The sequence below is a fragment of the Protopterus annectens genome, chromosome 9.part0 (assembly GCF_019279795.1).
Source record: "Protopterus annectens isolate FY-2018-M chromosome 9.part0, PAN1.0, whole genome shotgun sequence".
Classification (NCBI taxonomy): domain Eukaryota; kingdom Metazoa; phylum Chordata; order Ceratodontiformes; family Protopteridae; genus Protopterus; species Protopterus annectens.
In genome coordinates, this window is record NC_056743.1 from 1000309346 (window position 1) to 1000333534 (window position 24189).

The following is a 24189-nucleotide window of genomic DNA, read 5'->3' on the forward strand; positions in this document are numbered from 1 at the left end:
GAAGTATCTGGAGACAGAATAATATGATTATCCTCATTCTTTGGAGACCTTTTATTATTGGCTTCTTTCTGTATGTTTGTTATTATTTCTCCTAGTTAGCAGCAAACAAGATCTGGGGATTGTACTGGTGCCAGTCCAAAATGGATTCCTGCAAGTAAGGCATCTGCAAGGTCCCAAAATACCAATATGAACCAAAACATAACCAGCAGATAGTGGAAGCCATAAAAATATATATTAAATCACTTGAGTCAAGACCTCAATATACAAAAGTTACAAACCTGTTTCGGCTTATAATTTAATTAAGCCTTCATCAGTGTAAAGATGCAATAAAATATCACACATTTATATACTATGCCACTACCCTGTAAACCAATAAGAGGTGTTCATTTAATCCTAGGGCAAAAAGCCCTCCCAGTTTAATGATCCATTTTCTCTCTTTGGCATTCAATAACTCATGCCGTCCAGATTTATTATATTTCATACCCAAAATTTTATCAGTAATCATAAAATGAAAAGCTGTTTGGTGAACTTCAGTATGTTTGTATAGAGCATTTGTGTGTTTATTTTTATTTCCCTATGATGTTTTGAAATTCTATATTTAAGCGCTCTAGATGTTTGGCCCACATAAAAAGCTGAGCACTGGCAAGTGGCCAAATATTTAACCCAATCTGAGGTGCAGTTTGCAAAGAAGGAAATGTCATAAACTGTACTGGTATTTTTACTAGTGAAGCTATTTGTTTTTAATATTCTACTGCAATGTGTACAGTGACTACATGGGTAACATCCTGTAGCAATTTGTCCCTCAGTGGTACTCTGCATTTTTAATTTAGGTTTATATCCTCCTTGTTTGTAATGGTTAAAGATGGACGCCAGGTTCCTCCCATTCCTAAAGGAAAATAGGCAATCAGCTCCCAATAGTTCCAAGAGCCTATTATCTGCCTTAAGGATGTTCTGATTGGTTTGTACACTGTCAGTAAGTGCCCCAACATTTCTACCATAAGTGGTCACTAGTCTAGGATAACTTTTAATTCTATCCTGCTTGTCATGATATTGTAGGAGTGCTGTCCTGTCCATTCTATTGACAGCATTCCTGGCCTGCATAATGTGTCCTGGTTTATAGCCCCTCTCCTTGAATCTCTTGGTCAGGTCATCCCTGTAATGCAAATAGGTATTGTCCTTTGAGCAAATGCGTTTCACCCTCATATATTGCGATTACATGTATGTATATGGTGACATTGGTTAAAAAAAAAAAAATCTATCTTACCTAACCAGTCATCATCAAGAACAGCCTTAGAAGACAAAGCACTACTTCACTTGACCAGTAGTGGCATTTTTTTCTGTTTATGCTATAGGCAGGGAATGAATTGACTTAGGAAACTGTCATCCTTCTGTTCTGTACTCCTGCCCTTACCTTAATGTACCACCCCACCAGAAGCTTCACCTGGAAAGGAAATGCAAAAAAAAAATCCTTTAAGAAAGTGCCATCCATGTAGTATCTTACAACTGTCATACTTAAAATTCACTCTTAGAATTTTTTTAGTTGCCAAAAAAAGGATTTTTTTTTGTTTTGCTTCAGGACCATTCTGTTATTGAGTGGTCAAAACACATTTATCCCAAATGTCCTTTTGCATGATTACCTTCAGTCTTTTCCTCCATGCGTGTCCAGAGAAGACTTCTATAGGATGCTTAAGTGTAAGAAAGCAGTTGAGAAGGTTTCTTTGTCCCTTGGTAGGAGCCGGGCACTCCTTGTTTTGCACATTTCTCTTCAGTCTAACCCATGCTCTGAGAGTTTACAGAAAATGTATGTTGGTATTTGCACCTCACATGTAGCTGCAGGGCACTAAAGTGATTATTACCTAGATAACTAGCTTTTGGTGAGTGTGTCTAAGAGGCAGTCTTGGCCAGAAGGTGCATTTTTCATAGTTTTAGTGACTTTGCAGAGTCTTAGTTTCCTCCATTTCAAGTTTTGATTTGGAAGGCCGTTTTTTAAATACCAGGATATGCTGAGCATTTTTGCCCCTAGAGAAGATTCGAGATGTTTTGCAAATGGTTTGTTCATTCCTCTTAGTGCATTTCCCCACAGTCATCATGTTTCAGTGTTCAAGGAATGATTGCATCAACCCTTGTCATGGTGCTTCATGCCTGGTATAGTACTTGAATCCTGCAGTGGATGCGAACATTATGCTGGGTTTGGGAGAAAGACCCCTTTGGACAGAATGAAAAAGCTATTGATGATGTGCAAGACACCTGTGGCGTGATGTTTTGTTCGTTCCCAACTTTGGACAGGAAGGCTTTACTTCATAGCCTCTTGTAGTCGCCCTTACTGTAGATTTGGCCATCCTTTGAAGAGTATAGGGGCGCCTGGAAGAATGTATGTATGCTGTAACGAGGAGTCTTTCTTTACAAGTCATTATCCTGGAAATGTGAGCGGTCCTTTTTCTCCCTACTAGTTATGTAGGAGATGTTTTGTGTTTCACTGTTGCAGTCATTACATTTGGGTCATCTCCTTGCAGGTTGCCCTTAGTCAGCCTGATTAACAAAGTCTTGGGTCCTGCGTCGGTTGCTGTCCCTTCTTCCATGATATCAGGTCGTCAGGGGTATAAAACATGCAGCCGACGCCATTGCATCAGTCTTTTTTGCCGTGCAGTGCCCGAAGCAGTTCGCAAGTGCCGGTCGGCCGACTCCTGAAATTTTCGTTTTCGAGTTTCAGAACCAAAGTCTTCAACTAAAGCTAAGTACCCCATTGGGGAAACTTTTTCTTGCTCCTTACCGTTGTCAGTAAAAGTTAATAATTGCATTACTTGTGGAAAGCAAATACCTCATAAAAATTTTCATTCGTACTGTATTCCTTGCCTAGGCCCTGACCACGACGTACCTTGCTGTTGGTTTTGAGCTTTATTTAATCAGCGCACTATCCGTCGTCTGTATATTTTTGGCTCTAAATATTTCAGTTCTCTGTTTAATTATCCAGAAATGTCGTTGGTTAGCCATCCGACTACCAGGATTCCGAAAAAACGCAAAGATAGACAGAGGCCATCGAGGTTCAAAACTGCCAACGACGCTTCTCCTAAGCCAGTCGCCAGTTCGCCGGTACTCAGTGAGGCGCTTTCGCAGCCCCTGATACTCGCTACTTCTGATTCACAGGCCTCTACAGAGACCCATTCGGAGTCTGATATGCCGCGAGATGCTTCAACTATGGAACCCGTGGATGTCTCTACCTTGGATGGGTCCGGAGCCTCTATGCAGGCACCGGCTTCTGATGGTGTATTCAGGCCTACAGACTTGCATATTAAATCGACGCCTCCTACATTACATGGGCCTAAATCTCGATCCATGTCTAAAAATTCCGACGCCCAGGCCACATGCTCAGGCCTCTATGCCTAAAAAACAAATAAGAATGGCTGAAGATCTAATAACTCTAATCAGGGGTAGCCAATTCCCCCCCCCCCCCTTCTAAGAGGCCTAGGACTGAGGTTGATTATGAATCTTCTGATCAGGATTCTGTTTTTTCTGACTCTTCTGATGATCTGGATTTGTCCTTACCCACCTATGAGGATTCTGATGCAGAGGACTCTATTCCCTCTGCTTCCCCACCTGAGGATTTTTCTTTTGGGGAGCCTTACATTCTCTAAGAAAGCATTTCCACTGGGAAAGCCAGGATTTTTCTGATTCAAAAAAGAGGCTTAGGGATTTCCTTCTCCTACCTCAGCATAGGTCTTTAGCTATTCCTCCTGTACTAGACATTGTTGATGATGCTTTCTCGGAATCTAGTTTGGCCCCTGATTCCCTGCCTCCTGCTCCCAGAAAACCTGACAGATACTACAGGGTCCCCGAATCCCACAAGTTCCTTTTCAAAAATCCTATTGCAGATACAGAGACTATTTCTGCACCCTCAGCTTCCAACACTGAAGCTTGCAGCCTGGCTAATTACTTAATCTCTCCTTTACCATCCCTCAGCAAACCTATGATGGATATCATCTTGGAGGCAAGGAGGCCTAGTACAAAAAAATCTTATGCTGAAAAATGGAAGATTCTGTGCCTGGAACCAATCTCAAGGGATGAGCACAGCAGCGCCCAATTTACCTCAGATTTTACAATGCTTAACTGAGATGCTTCACAAGGGCCTGTCTTTTTTTCCTCCATTAAAATCCACGCCTCAACCATTTCAGCTCATTATAACACAGAACCCTCCCCTCTTCTCTCATCCACTGCTCAAGCAGTTCCTCAGAGAGGCCAAAAATTTGAGACCACCAAGGAGAGCTTCAACCCCAGCCTGGGACCTTAACTTTGTCTTGGAGAAACTCACTGTACCTCCTTTCGAGCCAGCTGCTACTGCAGACTTAAAATTTCTTTCTTGGAAAACAGCTTTCCTTTTAGCAATCACTTCAGCTAGAAAGGTATCTGAATTACAGGTCCTTATGGCAGTGGAGCTTTTCATCATCTTTCATGCGGACAGAGTGTTTTTCAGAACCAATCCATCCTTCATGCCCAAGATGGCATCCAGTGTGGCTCATAATTAGTCCATTCATTTGCCAACCTTCTTTCCCAATCCACGGAATAAAGGGGAATGGATACTGCATTCCTTAGATGTGCACAGACAACTTAGATTCTACTTGGACAGGAATAAACCTCAAAGGAAATCTGAACAACTGCTGGTAGCATTTGCTGCAGGGGCAGAAGGGAAGGCTATTTCAAAGCAAACCATTTCTAAATGGATAAGCCATTGAATTAATTTCTGCTATAAGCACCATGGAAAACCTATCTCCCAAGGGATCAGACCTCACTCCACCAGGGCTGCATCTACTTCTACCACCTTTCTCAGAGGCGTCCCTACCAGGGACATCCTAGAAGCTGCTACCTGGAGTTCTGTACATACTTTCACCAAGCATTATCATTTGCCAATTTTCTCTAAATCCAGAGCTGGCTTTGCCACTGCAGTCTTGCAGGGTCTTATAGCTGGTCCTAATGCTATCTACATTCCTCCTCCCATCCTTAGCTTTGGGAATCTACCCAAATGTAATGACTGCAACAGTGAAACACGAAGAACATAGTGCAGTTGTGTACACTTACCATAAATGCAGATGTTTGAGTGTATTCACTGTTGCAGTCCTGGTTACCCTACCTCCAGCCCCTAACTTCTTTTGGCTATACCTCTGCTTTCCTTTACTATGCTTAAAAGCCTTTTTGGTGTATTTGCTTTTTAGTTGGAGGTATATCTTTGTGCTTTTATGTTTAATTGCTTCCCATTAGGGGGCCACCTGACATCTGGAACAAGAAAAATTGATGTAATGGTGTCGGATGCTGCATGTTTTATACCCCTGATGTCATGGAAGAAGGGACAGCTGACTATGCAGGACCCAAGACTTTATTAATCAGGCTGACTGAGAGCAAGCTGCAAGCAGATAACACATTGTAATGACTGTAACCGTGAATACACTCGAACATCTAAATTTATGTTAAGTGTACACAACTGTACTTTTCTTACCCCATGGCTGTCTCTCCATTGTCTCTAGCAATATGGTGGTTGTCTGGTGTATCAGCAAGTAAGGGGATAGTTGTTCCTGCTACTCCAGCAGAGAGGTTATAAGAGTGCAAGTGAAGGCCTTCAAGCATATTCACTTCCTGTTAAAGATACACATCCCCAGAGAAGTCAGCTGCTCCGCAAACAGGCTCAGCAACTATGTACTCATGCCCCATGTGCTCTCATAGAGTCCTTCCATAGAATCTCCCAGTACTGTTTGTGGCAATTATTTTTTTTCACTGATCCTGCCACCCAGTAGCAGGATTTGGAATGCTGTTGAGACCCTCGCCTCTGTCTTCTTCACTCATTTCTTTCAGTTCCTCTGATAATAGATCAAAAGGCAAATAATCTCTTCCTCATCATGGCCTAGACAGATTTGGTTTCCTATGCTCCAGCTCTTTCTCCTCTGTATTCCACTCTGGGTGTTATCACATTTTGAGACTTCTGACCCACCCTTCTCGTAAGGTCTGTCTGGATTTCCATGTCATATTTACAGTTTGGTTGTTCCAGGTTCAGTGGTAGCTAATAGTAGTTTGTCTTTTCAGCCTCTTAGAAGCGATCTACCCAAAAACTTGCAAAGACTAGTGAAAAAGATTTTTTCTTTCAGCATGTAATTTGAACTCTTTTTCAGCCCTTATTCCAGAGGTTTTGGGGTATTGTTCTGAAGTCTTTGTGATTGTAAGTAATTGCTTCTTTAAAGTTCATTTGTTGACCGTTTTTTTCTAGTGAGGACTCCATGTCCTTGCCTTACTTAGTTTAAGCCTTACTGTAGGGTACATGTTCATCGTGCATACAGCTGCAGTCATAACAGATGGGTTCTCCTGCTGTCAGGCGGGTCCTCGGTCGGCTGAATTCCGAAGTCTAGGTCCGGCGTCGGTTGTCGTCGCTTCTTCCCTGACGTCAGTGCGACAGGGGTATAAAAGAACCAGCCGACGCCATTTTCTTCAGTCTATTTTGCCACGCGGTGCCTGAAGCAGAAGCAGTTCGCAAGTGCCGGTCGGCCAGCTCCTGAGATTACAAAAAAATTGGAACCAAAGTCTTCTTAAAAGCTAAGTACCCCGTTTGGGAAACTTTTTCTTGCCTCAAGACCGATGTCAGACAAAGTTAATAATTGTATTTCTTGTGGGAAGCAAATACCGCATAAGGATTTCCATTCCCTCTGTATACCTTGTTTAGGCCCAGACCACGACGTCTCGGTCTGTCGCTTTTGTGCTACATTCAACAAACGCACTATTAAGCGTCGGGCGGAGTTCGCCCAGCATTATTTTGGGAAAGCATTTAACTATACTATGTCGTCGGATACTCCGACTCCGGTTTTGTCTAAAAAAACGCAAAGACAAGGACAGACACTCTAGGTCCACGGCTTCTACCGACACCACGTCAAAGCCGACTACACGTGGTCCAGTTCTCAGCGAGGCGCCTACGCAGCCCCTGATTACCGACGACATCTTCGGCGGTGTCTCCTGTACCCGAGGTCGCAGGCTCCTCGGCCCACACCCTGACTACAGATACCGAAGCCACACTTGGCATTGAAACAGAATGTGGACAGGTCCACCTCCACTCAAGGTGTCTTCAGACCTTCCTCTTCTTTCTCCATCAAGGCTTTCACCAAGTCTAAAGCTGCCATGCACCCTAAGAGATCAGCTACACAGGGCCCATCTCCAGGCCCCATGCCTAAGAAACAGATGCTTAAAATGGCTGAGGATTTAATTACTCTAATCAGAGGTTCTCAGCTACCTCCGGACAAAAGACCCAGAGTGGAGGAAGATTCCCCCTCCTCTGATCAGGGCTCCATTATTTCAGAGCACTCTGATTATCAGGAACAGTCTTACTCTCCTTTTGAAGACTCTGATGCAGAGGAATCTATTCCTTCTGTATCCTCCCCTGAGGATTACTCATTTGGTGAAACTCTACATACCTTAAGGGAACACTTCCACTGGGAAGGCCAGGATTATTCAGATTCCAAGAAAAGACTCGAGGAATTTCTTTTGTTACCTCTGGCTATACCTCCTGTCCTGGACATCCTAGATGATGTTTACTCGGATGCCTGCCTTAACCCGGACTCTCTCCCTCCAGCTCCAGTTAAGCCTGACAGGTACTACAGGGTTCCTGACTCGCACCAATTTCTATACAAAAGCCATGCTGCTGACCTAGAAATCATCTCACAGGGGCCCAAGGGAGTTAAGGCCTCCATTGCCAAAAGCCCATTGCCTTCCGAGAGAGATTCCAGATCCTTAGAAAGGTGGGGAAAAAAGGTATATACCTCGGCTACCTTATCCATGAGGGCCTTAAACTGTCAGTTTCATATGCTAAAATACCAACAGTTTCTGTTATCTCAATTGAAAATTAAAATGTCACAACCTGAAATACCAGACATGAAGGAGTTGCAGGATTTGATGCATAGTGCAGAACAAGTGGGTAAACATACCTTGCAATGTGGTTTTGATGCTCTAGAGGCCTCATGTAGAGCTGCTGTTACAGGCTCAGTCATACGTAGGCATGCTTGGCTCAAGGAACAAGCCTTGCCTGATCATGTCAAAGCTAAATTACTAGACGCCCCTCTTCAAAAGGATGTACTGTTTGGGGCAAATGCTGAGGAAGTATTACGGAAAATGGAGGAAAAGGCTAAATCAATGCAAACTGTGAAAGAATTTATGCAGGTTCAACCCCCACGTTTTAGTAGAAATTGGCCTTCCAAAAACTGGTCCTTTCCTGCCACAGACAGACCCCAAAGAGGCAGATACAGGCACCCGAGGGGCAGAGGACAAACACAAGGCTCGTACAGAGGCAGACAATGGCAAGCTCCTACACAAAGAGGTGGTGAGGACATCTCGCAATCTTTCAGAAAGCAAAACCAATGACTTTCCCCTTTGCATGCCAACCAGGTCTCAAATGGCAGCACCCATTAGGAGGAAAGCTGGCACTATTCTCAAAAAATTGGCATTTTGTCACAAAGGACAAATGGATCCTGAACATTATAAACAGAGGCTACAAATTCCATTTTCATACCCTTCCAAAAATGAAAGGCATGCCAAACCCTGCCACACAATCAAAGGGCAGAGGCACAAAAGCAAATTTTTCAGACCTTATAAACATGAAAGCTATTCAAGAGGTACCTACACACGAACAAGGTCAAGGTTTTTATTCCAGGCTATTTCTGGTGCCAAGGAAGGGCAAAGATTGGAGACCTATTTTGGATCTTTCCATCCTAAACGCATTCCTACTCATTCCAAATTCAAGATGCTCACTCTACAGCAACTTCTTCCCATGCTGGGCAAGGAGTCTTGGCTGGTAACATTGGACCTCAAGGAGGCATACCTGCATGTCCCAATCAGACAAAATTGCAGAAGATACCTCAGATTTCTTGCATGTTCAATACATTATCAATTCTCTGCATTGCCCTTTGGTTTATCTACTGCGCTCAGAGTATTCACGAAATGCCTGGCATCAGTAATTGCCTACTGCAGACTTCAAGGGATACAAATATACCCTTATTTGGACGACTGCCTGATCCAAGCGGACAGCAAACACATTCTTCTGAAACATCTGGCTTATGTAATAATGTTATTAAACTCTCTAGGATACACAGTCAACAAAGAGAAATTGAGACTAATACCCTCTCGGAAGATAATTTTCCTGGGTGCCAATTTGGACACAAACACCCAGATGGCCTACCTCACGCCAGAGAAGCAGGGTCAACTAATTCAATATTTCAGAACACTGGCAAATTGCACCAGGCTGACTGCAAGGAAAATCCTGCAGGCTCTGGGATTCATGGCATCTTGCATCTTACTAATCCCATGTGCAAAGCAGCATATGAGAAAACTACAATGGTACCTAAAAAACATATGGTCTCTACACAGCCACAGTTTGGAAACAATGATACCACTAATTCCATGTCTGCAAAAGGAATTTCTGTGGTGGGCTCAAGCATGCCAAACAAACACAGGTCTTCCATTCAGCAAGCCTCAAGCAATTCAAGTCATCACAACAGACGCCTCGGACTACGCCTGGGGGGCGCACATGACAGACCGGTGCATTCAGGGCAAATGGACCCAAAAAGAAAAGCACCTTCACATCAATCAAAAAGAAATGCTAGCAGTGATAAATGCTATTACAGCCTTCAAGGACCTTCTGCAACAAGGTCAGCTATTGATAAGAACAGACAACACCACAGTTATGTGGTACATAAACAAGCAGGGAGGAACACATTCTTATCCCCTATGCAGACTGGCCATGTCACTTTGGAACATGGCCATGGACTTGGAAATGGAGCTACAAGCACAGTACTTGCCAGGCAAGGAAAACACGCTGGCAGACAACCTAAGCAGGAATATGACAGATCCACACGAATGGAAGTTGCATCCAAAAGTTTTTACAGAAATAATCCAAGAATGGGGAAGGCCAGACATAGATCTCTTTGCCTCCCACAAAAATCATCAATTAACAAAATTCTGCTCCAGGATCTTCCATCCAAAGGCCTGGAGAGTGGACGCTCTCTCTTTCAGTTGGACATCAATGACAGTTTATGCCTTCCCACCTTCTGCTGCCCAAAGTCCTTTTGAAGACCAGAGCAGACAGACCAAAGATGATCCTCATTGCTCCGGACTGGCCAAGGCAACACTGGTACCCACTACTAAGGAGCCTGACGCATTCTCCACCATGGACCCTGCCTCTAATGCCTCTTCTTCTGACTCAGCACAGCTTCAAAACTCTTCACAGTCAGCTGAAGACACTCAATCTAGCTGCATGGAAGATTCCTTAGCATCACAGCAGGCCCTGCTCTCCAAGGAGGTGCAGGATGTCATTTTGGAGGCCAGAAGGCCATCAACTAGAAAAGCTTACTCTGCAAAATGGAAACGTTTTTGTGTTTGGAATGAGAAAAAGGGCCAGTGCCCTGGAAAACTGAATTTACCTCAAATACTACAATATTTGGCCGAACTGCTAAGCAGTGGACTTTCGTTCTCCTCCATCAAAATCCATGCCTCAGCCATTTCTGCAGAATACAACACTGATCCACCTTTATTCTCTCACCCTCTATTAAGACAGTTCCTCAGAGGGGCTAAGAATTTAAGACCTCCAAGAGGATCCTGAGGATATTTCTTTCGGGGAAATTCTCCACTCCATGAGAGAGCATTTTCAGTGGCAGGGCCTGGATTTATCCGACTCCAGGAAAAGGCTTCGGACCTTCCTTAAGTTACCCCAGCACAGGCCTTTAGCTATTCTCCCAGTGTTAGATGTATTGGATGATGTGTACTCAGACTCCAGTACTTCTCCTGATTCTCTCCCTCCTGCTCCTGTCAAGCCAGACAGATATTACAGGGTTCCTGAAGCTTATAAGCATCTCTTTAAGGCCCACTCTGTTGATCTAGAAACTATTTCTCAGGGGCCCAAAGGAGTGGCCACTTCCACGACCAAGAATCCTTTGCCCGCAGACAGGGAATCTAGGTCCCTGGAGAGGTGGGGTAAGAAAGTTTATACCTCTACCACCCTTGCCATGAGGGCTCTTAACTGTCTTTTTCATATGTTTCAGTATCAAGTTTTTCTGATGGATGATTTGCAGAAAAAGTTAGCCTCTCCTGAGCCTTTAGATAGAAAGGCTTTGCAGGATTTGGTTCATAATACTCAGCAGGTTAGCAATCATTTTCTTCAGTGTGGTTATGATGCATTGGAAGCTTCATGTAGGGCAGCTATGACATCCAACCACTACCTTTCTTTCCACCCCACTAACCTTGATTATAGCAAGCTCAGATGCTCATAAGCCTAGTACTTATTATACAGCAGGAACTTCTTATTGTAACATTTGTTAATGTGTGTTATGTACTTTGCAGATACAGATTCTAGTTGTCTACTGATGTACTATGTTCTTCATCTGTAAATATGTTTGTAATTAATTGCTATGTTAAATTGTTAATTGCTATGTAATCCAATGTAACTACTGTCTGTTTATTGTAACTGTGGAGCTTTTCTCCCTGGGCCTCCACTGAAAGTGGGCCTACGTCCAGTCGGACACTCCCGGTCAACAAATGTAAATAAATAAAATAAATACATTTTCACTGGGAAAGCCGGGAATTTTCTGATTCAAAAAAAGAGGCTTAGTGAGTTCTTCTCCTACCTCAGCATAGGCCTTTGGCTATTCCTCCTGTACTAGACATGGTTGATGATGCTTTCTTGGAATCCAGTTTGGATCTTGATTCCCTGCCTCCTGCTCCCAGTAAACCTGTTATTACAGGGTACCAGAGTCCCATAAGTTCCTTTTCAAAAATCCTATTGCAGGTCCAGAGACCATTTCACAGGGGCCCAAGGGCATTAAGGCTTCTACTGCTAAAAATCTTAATCCTTCTGATAGAGACACCAGAGCGCTGGGTAGATGAGATAAAAAAGTTTATACTTCAGCAACCTTGGCAGTTAGAGGTTTAAACTGCCAATTTCATATGTTAAAATATCAGAATCATGTTATTGGATTGCTTAAACAGAAAATGATGATTCCTGACTGTGTGGAAAATAAAGATTTACTGCATTTAATGCATTCTGCTGAACAAGTTGGAAAACATACTTTGCAATGTGGTTTTGATTCTTTAGAGGCCTCTTGCAGGGCTGCTGTTACTGGGTCTGTGCTTAGAAGGCATGCTTGGCTTAAGGAGCAATATTTGCCTGATCATGTTAAAGCTACATTGTTGGATGTTCCTTTAAATCAGGACCGCCTGTTTGGCAACAAGGCTGAAGAAGTTCTTAAAAAGATGGAAGATGAGGGTAAATCTATGCAAACTGTTAAAGATTTTTTACAAGTTCAGCCTCCTAGATTAGATTTAGTAGACAATGGCCTTCTAAGAATTGGTCCTTTCCAGCCCCTTCCAGGTCTTCTCAAGCCAAACCCAGACACAGCAAAAAAACTCCGGTTTCAGTCCCAGGGGACACAGAGCTAAGCAGTGGGGGACCTCCACTTCCAAATCTGGGAATAAGAATCCCCTCTATGGTAAACTTTCTCAATGACTTCCTTTTAAAATTTCCAAGCACTTATCAACTGACTGCCCCTTCGGGGGGAAAGATTGCTCTTCATGCAAAGAACTGGGAACTCATCACCCAGGACAAATGGGTTTTTAAATATAGTGTCCCAGGGATACAGATTTCACTTCCACACGTTGCCAACACCAAGCGGGTGGCCGGATCTACCCCCAAATCAGTGGGCAGAGGCCCAAAAACAAGTACTTTCTCTCTTAAGCATGGGGGCTATTCAACTGGTATCAGAAGAGGAAAAGAGACAAGGTTTCTACTCGAGACTTTTCCTGGTACCCAGAAAATACAATTCATGGCGTCCTATCCTGGACCTGTCTACTTTAAACACATTTCTGGAGATTCCAAAATTCAAGATGCTGACTGTTCACCAATTACTTCCTATGCTAGCCAAAGATGCCTGGTTAGCAACACTAGATCTAAAAGAAGCATACCTGCACATCCCAATCAGGGAATCTTGCAGAAAATACCTACACTTCAAAGCTCTGCACTGCCCTTTGGCTTATCTACTGCGCCCAGGGTATTTACAAAGTGCCCAGCTCCAGTGATTGTATTTTGCAGGCGAAGAAGTATTCAAATATACCCATATCTGGATGATTGTCTAATTCAGGCAGAAAGCCAGGACATACTTTTGAATCGTCTGGCATTTGTAAAAAGGGTTCTAACTTGTCTGGGGTACACCATAAATGAAAAGAAGTCACAGCTGGTACCCTGTCAACAAATTACATTCCTGGGAGCAGGCTTAAATACAACTTCCCAGATGGCTTAACTCATGCCAGAAAAGCAAACTCATTTGACAGCCTACTTCAAACAAGTGGCCACGAAAACCCTGCTTTATCTGCAAGACAAATACTGCAAGCCTTGGGGTTCATGGCCGCCTTCATTCTCTTAATTCCATATGCAAGACTGCATCTGAGGAAACTGCAGTGGTATCTAAAAAGCCTATGGAGTCCGCCTAGAAACAGTGATCCCTATCGTACCTTGCCTACGCCTAGAGTTCCTTTGGTGGGCAGAGGCCTGCCACCAAAAATAGGGACTACCTTTCACACCACCCCCTGCCACCCAAACCCTAACAGATTCTTCAGACTGTGCATGGGGGGGCTCACCTGGCATGGAAGTGCATTCAGGGCAAATGGAACCCAAGTCAAATGCACCTGCATATCAATCAAAAAGAAATGTTAGCTGTACAGAATGCTGTGACAGCCTTCAAGGACTACATTCTTACAGGACAACTAATGGTAAAGACGGACAACACCATGGTTATGTGGAACATAAACAAGCAGGGGGTTACACATTCTTATCCCCTCTGCAGACTAGCCACGGCATTGTGGAACACGGCCTTTAGCTACGGAGTGCACCTACAAGCTCGATTCCTGCCAGGAAAGTTACAGTGGCAGATGGACTAAGCAGAAAACTTATGGACCCACACAAGTGGAAACTGGAACCAAGGATTTTCAGCATGTTGACAAGCGAATGGGGGAGCCTGGATGTAGACCTGTTTGTCTCCCCCCAGAACTACAAATCGGACAAATTTTGCACAAGGACTCCCCACAAACAAGCCTGGAAAGTGGATGCTCAGTCCTTCAGCTGGAAAAACCCATCAGTCTGTGCCTTCCCCCTGCTGCCTCTGCTCTCCAAAGTACTACTAAAAGCCAAACAGGACAAACTAAGGATGATTTTGATTGCTCCAGACTGGCAGCGCCAACACTGGTACCCCCTCCTGCGTAGTTTGTCACGGTTATCTCCATGGCACCTGCCTCAGACTCCTTCCCTGCTGTCTCAGCAGGAGAACCAGATTCTGCACCCTCAGCTTCCAACACTGAACCTTGCAGCTTGGCTAATTACTTAAATTCTAACTTACCATCCCTCAGCAAACCTGTGATGGATGTCATCTTAGAGGCAAGGAGGCCTAGTACTAGAAAATCGTATGCTGAAAAATGTAAAAGATTCTGTGCCTGGAACCAATCTCAAGGGATGAGTACAGCATTGCCCAGTTTAACTCCGATTTTACAATACTTAACTGAGATGCTTCATATAAGGGCCTGTCTTTTTCCTCCATTAAAATCCATGCCTCAGCCATTTCAGCTCATTATAACACAGAACCTCCCCTCTTCTCTCATCCACTGCTCAAGCAGTACCTCAGAGAGGCCATACATTTGAGACCACCCAGGAGAGCTCCAACCCCAGCCTGGGACCTTAACTTTGTATTGGAGAAACTCTCTCCCCCTACTTTCGAACCAGCTGCTACTGCAGACTTAAAATTTTTTTCTTGAAAAACGGCTTTCCTTTTAGCAATCACTTCAGCTAGAAGGATATCTGAATTACTGGCCCTTATGGCAGTGGAGCCTTTCATCATCTTTCATTCGGATAGGGTATCACTCAGGACCAGTCCATCCTTCATGCCCAAAGTGGTATTCAGTGTGACTAAATCAGTCCATTCATTTGCCAGCCTTCTTTTCCAATCTACAGAACAGAAGGGAACGGATTCTGAATTCCTTGGATGTGCACAGACAACTTAGATTCTACTTGGACAGGACTAAACCTCAAAGAAAATCTGAACTGCTGGCAGCATTTGCTGCAGGGGCTGAGGGGAGGGCTATTTCAAAACAAACCATTTTTAAATGGATAAGCCATTGCATTCATTTCTGCTACAAGCACCATGGAAAACCTGTCCCTCAGGGGAATCAGATCTCACTCCACCAGGGCTGCATGTACTTTTACGGCCTTTCTCAGAGGTGTTCCTACCAGAGACATCCTAGAAGTTGATACTTGGAGTTCTGTACATACTTTCACCAGGCATTACCATTTGCCAATTTTCTTAAATCCAAAGCTCTGGCTTTGCCACTGCAGTCTTGCAGGGCCTTATAGCTGCTCCTAATGCTATCTAAACTCCTCCTCCCAACCATAGCTTTGCGAATCTACCCAAATGTAATGACTGCAACAGTGAAACACGAAGAACATAGTACAGTTGTGTACACTTACCATAAATGTAGATGTTCGAGTGTATTCACTGTTGCAGTCCCGGTTACTCTCCCTCCTTCCCCCTAACTTCTTTTGGCTATACCTCTACTTTCCTTTACTATGCTTAAAGGCCTTTTGGTGTATTTGCTTTTTTGTTTGAGGTATACCTTTGTGTTTTTATGTTTAATTGCTCCCCATTAGGGGGGCACCTGACATCTGGGGCAAGAAAAACTGATGTAATGGCGTCAGCTGCATGTTTTATACCCCTGACGCCCTAACGTCATGGAAGAAAGGACAGCAACCGACACAGGAACCAAGACTTTGTTAATCAGGCCCACTGAGGGCAACCTGCAAGCAGATTACCCAAGTGTAATAACTGCAACAGTGAATACATTTGAACATCTACATTTATGTTAAGTGTACACAACTGTACTTTTTTCTGCATATTAACCCTTTCTTTATGCCTAAGGTGGGTACTAAGATTTATCTGGACCAGTCAGTTCTTTTTGTCCAGTGTCTTCCTCCCATACACCCCCCTCCCATGGACTCGGCCCATTCATACCACTGTACTAGGGGTGTGCCCTGTATTTTTCTGGGAGCAGGAGCCATCTAGAGGGTTTGTCATACAGGCAGGCATGAGGATTGCTTGTGCAATCAGCATTCCACCAACTGAGACTTGTTCTGTAGGCCCTAATCTTCCCTCTGGTGGTATAAAGTGAGCACTTGTAACCACAGGGACCTGCTACTTCCTTCTTTCCACAAGTGCATACTCTTTCACACATGTTGAGAAGGGCCATCACCAGCTTGGGAGTGGCAAGCTCACATTCTCCCAGTCCATAGCTGCTGTCTTGCAAGCCTCCTCTTGTACCAGAACAGTTTATCTGACTGGGAACCACATCCCCTCCCCCCAGGTTGGACAAGCTGTCTTGTGCTGCTCGTTCCCATTACACACACGCACACGTATATATACCCATTCCAGATTATGAGCTGCTACGTAAACTCTGTCTGGGTCATAGTCAGGGCTTTATTCCTGTGAGCAACAGAGCTAGGCCACTTGTTTGAATTCTTTACACAGTATTCCAATTGTGGTGAAAGTCTTCATTGCAAGGACATGCTTATTTCTGTACAGATAACCGAGGGCAAGTTTTTTGGAATGCAACTGTTTAAATGCATGTTGTCAAAGTGAAAGTTAGGTACTTCATCTGTGCAAGATTGCTGTTTGCTGAAGATGTCTGTGTTTCTTTGAGCCGATTCTTCTTTCTCCAGTGTTGTGCAACTGTGAAGTTGATGTATATGTTTGGGAGGTGTATGAAAAAGCTTGCCCATCACAAGGGGGTACAGGCAAGCCAGTCTGCAAACGCACTTATTTATAAATTTGTGAGTGGGTTTTAGGGAGAGTTGCCTTTATCTGTTGTGGTAAAACAATATTTTTTGTTAATTACTTGTACTTGTTTCAGAGGGGAAGCAACACAGTTCAGGTATTTTGTGTGTGTGTGTGTGTGTGTGTGTGTGTGTGTGTGTGTGTGTGTGTGTGTGTGTGTGTGGAACCAAGCCCATCATTGAGGGTTATCAGCTTTTGTGCTATTTTGTTAAGGGTTTTGAGGGCAAGAAAGTCCTTGAACAGTGCTTACCCAGTTGGCTTTCTAGTTGTAATTTTTGCAAGTTTAATAAAACATTGCTACATATTCCCAAAGGCACATTTGATCAGAGCTCCAGCTTTCTTTTGGAATGCTACTTTAGCTCCATTTGTGCAACATCTGCTTGGACATTCCTAAGTACTTTTGCACAGTATTGTAAATTGGACGTCCCTTCTAGGTCTTAGTCATCCTTTGGGACCACAAAAGAGTATATGCCCTTAGGTCAGCCATCCAGTAAGTGTACGCTGGAAATTGTGCTAGCAGCTCCTTTCATTAAAGCCAGGTGTGTGTGAGTAGTGCTGCAGCTGCAAGAACTCTGCCTGCTTTCATCCCCCTGACATTTGCTGCACCTTTTCTTTACTTTTTCAACCTTTGTTTGGTCTAGAACTGAAAGCCAAGAGACAGCAATGCGTTTTGGGACATGGGCAGAGTTAACTGCCTAGGAAATTTTTATATTTTGTGTGGTCCTGATACTTCTGACATAAGTGATAGCAGCATTATGCTGAGCGTTTATTTCATTGACAGTTTTCTGCTTGTCAGCATCATACTCCACCAGTGCAAGAATTGGCTAGTGGGAGTTTGTGTTAATACAAATTTTTAGATTGCAAAATTACCACAAAAAAAATACAGGTTGATGAATGTGACATGCCTACATTTCAGTGAGGCTTGTACGTTTGGACTTTGTAGATCTGTGATTGTTGATCAGCCTGGTAGTAGGTCCACAAAATGTATGTGGTGGTTGGAGGTGGTAACACGTCCTGTTTTACAGCTGACTGGGGATAAATTAGTTGAGGTAGTAAAAAAAAAAAAAAAAATCATCAAAAAGGTGGTATGATTCGGGGTACACAAGTCTGGAGGGTAAGCACTGTAATGGGCTTTAGGAAGGCATATGGACAGATAAATAGGTATGAGGCAGCATGATGACTACTGAAAATGGACATACTGGCTTTTTGTGATGACCCATAGTTGTCAACATCTTTTTATGGGTTTGTATGTTATACTGAACATTGCAGCACTGTGCTCCCAGCTTTCCACAGTCCCACACACTTTACTGTTACTGTTAACGTAGCAATGTTTTCTCTTCTTTTTCAGCGTTTAACAAAGTAATAACGGTGGGTGGACAAGAATTTAACCTGCAGCTTGTGGATACAGCAGGACAGGTATGAGTATTTGCATTGTATGTGCTATTTTAGTACATCTTAATGTTGCATATGTAAATGTGCTATATATAGTCCCATCATTGACAGCAATACATAATAATGTGATGCAGTTAGTTGATTTGTGTGGTAGGTGTACTTTTTTATAACTATTAAAGCAGAGTATTGTGTATTATATCTGCACAGCTGTTTGAAAAATAGATGCCAGTTGTCAGAATGTGAGACTGTTTTTTTTTTTTGTGTTTATTCATGTTACAACTGTTGCAGATTGGTAACCATTTGTAATGTTGGGACCTGCTACAGTGAGTCCTGAAATGTAGAGACTGGCTGAAAGATTAGATTTGCATATACTTAGTCTGAGATGCCATTTCTCAAAATACTCTCTCTTCTCTGAGGTATGGCAGTGACAGAGTTGGTGAATATACGTTGGGGGAGGGGTGAAAAAAGTTGTTTTATGGAGAAGAGCGATTTTCGAAATTCATTTTTCTCTCCTTTTTTTGGGGGGGGGGGGTGGGTCAGCTTTTCTGCACTTGGCATTTCGAGTGCCGACATTTCAATAGGGAGCCCAGCAGATTGCTTACTTGGTCAATGTCAGCCACACCAGCAACATATTCTGTCAGCAGTACTGTGCACTTAAAGCACTGATGAACTTTTAAACTCAACTGGAGTCCCTTTCCCTTTTATAAGAAATGTGTTTGCTGTGAAATTATAAAGTACTGTATCTGCTGTCTCATTTCTGACTATTTTTGTTGTTTTTCTTTGGGAAGCACATATGTATTGTACGTTTGACTTTCTCTTATTAGTACTCTATCTTGGCAGCCTTTAGTTTGGAAATCTCATTGTGTATATAGGATTCAGTTTTCAAACAGTAGTCATTAGAGTAAGTATAATATTATGGTGGAAGACTGATTGTTGATGCATTGTTTGAGATGTGCTCTGCTGAGATCCAGCAAAGGAAGGATGGGTTGAGTGCTGAACAATGTTGGTGCGGTGTAGATGGAGTTTATGCCCTGCTTACATGTCTGATCTCGGACTTAAACTGCAGGAATGCAAGGGGGTGGCACAATTAAATAAGAGATTTATTTATTAGTCGTAAATGGAGGTGTACCAGTGTTGCTGTTGCTGCATTGAGGCCACTCCATGTTCTTGTTTAGAGTGATCTGAATAACATCTCACTGTCATCCATTGGGTGCTCATACATATAAAGCACCTTCCCTTGACTGCAGATTTGGTATGGTGCTGGTAAAAATGGCTTAAAGCACTAAGATGTTGGGTCTGAAAACCAATCATCACTACATTTCCAGCTCTCAATAGTTGTATTTTTTTTCTTTTTGTATGTGATCTCAAACTGTGTTGCAGAAGTTAGATGCACATGCGGATATTGTCAACTACTTGAAATGCAAATGTAAATTTGATTTTGGGGCTTGTTTCCAGGATCAAAAGAGAAAAATATACCCATCTAACCATTGCTGTATTGTCACATCTGTCTCTCGTAGAAACCCTATGAACAGCCACAGTCTTCCATAGAGTTTACTAGGAAAGCTGGGAACCAAAGTAGATTTACTGGACCTTTCTTCTGTAACACTCACATGCACACACTTGGGTTAAAAATGTGATGTTAAGTGGAATATTTGTAAGGTTGTTATTACAAAGCTGTCTCTGTTTACATTAAGTTACTTAACATTTACTTGATTACAGAAAAAAGGTATACTTATGTAGTCTACCCCTTACATATATTGAACTTTTTATCTACATCCCGTCCTTGCCTTCTGTCTCACCACTTTTCCACTTGGCCTCTGTCTTCTTGAATGTCTCTGCAGAAACTGACCTATGACACATTCCTGTAGTCAGTTTCATTGGCCCACAGCTCTTATCACAAAGAGGTATTTTTCATGAAACCAGGAAGATACTAGTCTCTCCAGTCTGTTGCCTGTGCTCCCTTTTCCCCATGTCTTTCATGTTCTGTAAAAAGGTTAAGTGTCTCATTGTGGTCTTGTGCATCTGTGTAATATCCCCAACTTTTACAGTCTGCAATGAGAACAGCTCTAGCTCTTTAGTGTCTGGTCATAGCATTTCCTCTGTCATAGCGGCTTTCTGGTATCTTTCTTCTGGAACTATTGCAACAGTTTGATGTCCTTATTCTTGTAAGGCTCACGGTGCCCATGATGTGCCCTGAGCAGGGCCCTTAATGTACATGCATTACCCGTTTGCTTTTTGAGTCAGTCTCCCTGAAGATGCACACCACAGCATTCTATTTGCTGCCGCCAGTGCCCTTCTTGTCATGCTTCTTAATGTCCAGTCCAGGTGTGACCAGCACTCTTAAGTTCCTTACATCCTGTGTTGCTATTAGTTCCACTCCCTTTGCTGATATGCCAGACTCCGGTTTCTGAGGACTTGGGTGCAGTTCTTTGTTCATTTGCAGTGATACTCAGAGGTTCAAACCAGTGTTCCTGTGATTAAGGTACAGTGCTGCATCCATTTGCATTGAACCTCAACTGCAACCTTTTAAACGGTTATTCAGCCCTTGCAGATCCCAACCTGCATTAATCCTTCAGTACTGCCACTGCACCTACATTTCTGAGCTTGTGTGAAGACCTCTATCCCCGATGGTATAAGGCCTTTGGACATGTAGGCACATGAAACTTTCTCATGCTGCTTTTCCAGGCTAGATCTCTCTTGCTTCACTCAGAGTTTGCACAAACAAGTAGTCCAAGATGCCTGTCAATGGCATTTTGTGAGACTGTTTTCAGTAACAGTAACTCTTATTTTTTATTGTGGGATATCTTGCTGTTCTTCCAGATGTTTCTGAACCAGTCTAGCTAGTGGATGTCCTTCCATATCATTGTTGAATATTCATAACAGAAGGAGATCACCTGCCAGGGATAGCCCAACATCTGGCCAGTATACCAAAGCCTTAGTATTTGCAGGTGACATACATCACACTTGTGCTCCCCACATAGGGCATAAAGGCGATGTATGGACACATATACTCGGAACAACTTTGCTGCCAGTATGAACGCCATCATTGAATGTCTGTCTGAACACCTTTCTTCTCTGCTGGTTACCAAGCCGTTTTGTCAGATAAGTGCCCTGTTGGTGTTTCTCCTTATCTTCTTTTTATTTAGTATTAATTGGTTTCATGTCATTCAGGGAAAATGTAAATCTGGGACGCAGATTCCCTGTAAGGATTGTCATGGCCAGTGCCTCTTTTGTTGGGTGCTTCCCACTACCATATGCAGTGTTCTGTCTGCCAAGCATTTGTCCTTAAGCCCGTATACAATTGTCGCTCTTCTTTGTCGATTTACCTGGAGAATCAGTGTCTTTAAGCTGTTAGCTCAAGGTGCTATGGCAGAGTCTTTCCATCCTGAGGGTTAGCCGTTTGTCAAGAAAAATTCCAGAAAGCTTAGTTTTGATATGACTGGTGTCCATCCCCCCCCCCCCCAAAAGTTTTTTTGAGGCTGGTGAAAGCCCAGAAGATCATCCGGTGGTTGTTTTAGATTCCAGTACAGTGACCCCATCAGATGCCAGTATGGATCCAACTTGTCACACATCCTTGGAGGCCTTACAAGCATCTGTTCCAGAAGTTGAGGGAGAACCTTGGCTGATTATATCCGAGGAACTGAGGGGGGATTCTGCAGGTTTTCCTATGAGAAGAGATCCCTGCTACACTTAGTGTCGCCAAGAGTTGGTCAACAACAACAAGCAAGGTGTTTCATGCAGGCGTCCCACAAAAAAAAAGAAACGGAAAACCAAGCATATGTCCCTTGCCCCTAAGATCCTCAACATAACTGGCAGGACTTTACACAGGAGTTTAATAATTTAATGGCTTTAAAGCTTCCCCAGGGGGTGTCTGTCCCTAATCCTTTGTGATTTTTTACACTCCTCTTAAAACACCTAGGGAGCTGGATTCTGCTGTTGAGGATCAGGATTCTGGAGAAGAGTCTTTGGCTTACTCTTCCCATATCCCTTCACCTTTGGATTACAGTTCAGAAGAGGAGGATTCTGTTAGTCCAAACTCTCCTTTGGAGGCCCTCTTTTTAGGGCACTGTTACCTGTAAGATAGAATTCTTTAAATGGGACTATTCTCGGGTTTCTGATATCCAAAAAAGGTGTTATGAGCACCTTTAGATGGAGTCTCCTAAACCCTCTGCTGTTCCTCCTGTTTTGTCTTCTCTCCTAGATACGTTTTCTACAGCCTCTGTGACTCCTGATTCTCAGCTCCCTGCATTTTATATGATGCCTGATTAATGTAGATTTTTGTAAAAATGTCCTCCTGTAGTTATCGGTCTCTTCAGACAAGCTCTCCAAACTCTTGCCCTCTACTAAGTTGCTCCTTTCTGATAACGATAGTAGGGTCATGAAGAGGTTAGGCAAGAAGGTTTATACTGATGCCATCTTATCCTTTTGGGGCTATTAACTACCAGACTCGTATGATTAGGTATGTTTTGGCTTTTCTTTCTTAGGTGTGCCAGGTTATTTCTGATCTTCCTGGCTTTGAGGGGAGGGCTTATGCCCTTTCTCTGGTAGGGTTCCGCCTGTCAGGTTGCCCGCCATTCTGTTAAGTGCAGTTATGTTGCAACTGATGCTTCTTCCAGAGCTGCTGCATTTGGTTCTTTTTTGAGACGTTACTCCTGACTTCATCTTCAGGCTCTCCCTGATGACATTAAGGCCAAGTTGTTGGATGCTCCTGTGGACAGTAAAGATCTTTTTGTTTCTGTTGCTTCTGCTGAACTTTTAAGTCTTCAGTATAAGGGAAAGGCCTTACAGGAGTTGAAATGTATTTGTTTCTCTTATTCTTAAGTTCTACAAGAATTACCTTTCAAAGTCTGTCTTTGTTCACAGACAGTCTCACCTTGCACCTAAGCGTAAAAAGGGTGCTAGATGTGTGCCTCCTGCTAAGTCTACTCAAACTCTTACTTCACAGAAACCTTTCTTTCAGGACAAGCCAGGTTCTATCAGACATTTTGCTTCCCCTTTCTCTCTGCCAGGTCTCTTTATCACTTCTTCTTTTCCTACCCCTTCCGGACTGGTTGAGAATCACAACAGACTCTTGGCTTCTGTCTGTTATCCACCAGGGGTATTCCATAGTTTGGAAATCCTTTCCTGCCTTTTTGGGCATCGCTCAACCACCTCGGAAACCCAGAGATACTTCATTCTGTCTTGACTCTGGGCACTATTCAAGCTGTAACCCTGACCCAAGTGGGGAGGGGGTTGTATTCCAGAATATTTCCGATTCCAAGGAAAGAGGGCACCTATAGACCCAGTTCTGGATCTTTCCCAGCTCAGCATCTTTCTCAAGATTCCTTCTTTTTGGATGTTCTCGTCAAACCTTATTTCCTCCTCTTCTTCCCCAGGCCTTTTTAGCCTCTCTGAACCTCAACAGTGCCTACCTTCATATTCCCATCCATACCTTTTTCAGGACGTTTTTACATTTTTCTATTTCTTCCTTGTATTTTTCAGTTTTCTGCTTTGCCGTTTGGCCTCTCTGCTGCCCCAGTGGTGTTCACCAAATGCCTTGCTGCTGTCATTGCTTTTTGCAGGATGAGAGGAGAGTAGTTCATATCTTTCTTTATCTGGATAATCTGCTCATTCAAGCTTTCTTCCCTGAGGTTGTCCTTCAAGATCTTCAGTTTACTATTTCCCCCATTGCAGAGTCTGGGATTTACCATGAATCTTCATAAATCAGCTCAGCTTCCTTCCCAGGATCATGTTTTCCTAGGTTGTGGGATCCAGACCATTCCCATGTTGTCATCTCTACCTGCCACCAAGACCCTTTGTCTTTCTGCCTTTATCCATTCTCTCCTTGCTGTGGATTCAGTCACATCCAGGGAGTTTGTCTGGGTACTAAGATTCAAAGTTTCCACCATTCTCATGCTTCCTCTGGCCAGACTCTGTATGA

At 43.3% G+C, this 24189-nt stretch overlaps 1 protein-coding gene across 1 annotated transcript in view; it reads left to right on the forward strand.

The window, feature by feature from the left end:
* Nucleotides 1-24189, forward strand: part of RHEBL1 (RHEB like 1) — a 918240-nt gene that overhangs the window by 171517 nt on the left and 722534 nt on the right. The window contains exon 3 of the mRNA XM_044083781.1: nt 18226-18293. Coding sequence (XP_043939716.1) covers nt 18226-18293 — 68 coding nt within the window. The remainder of the gene's footprint in view (nt 1-18225; nt 18294-24189) is intronic.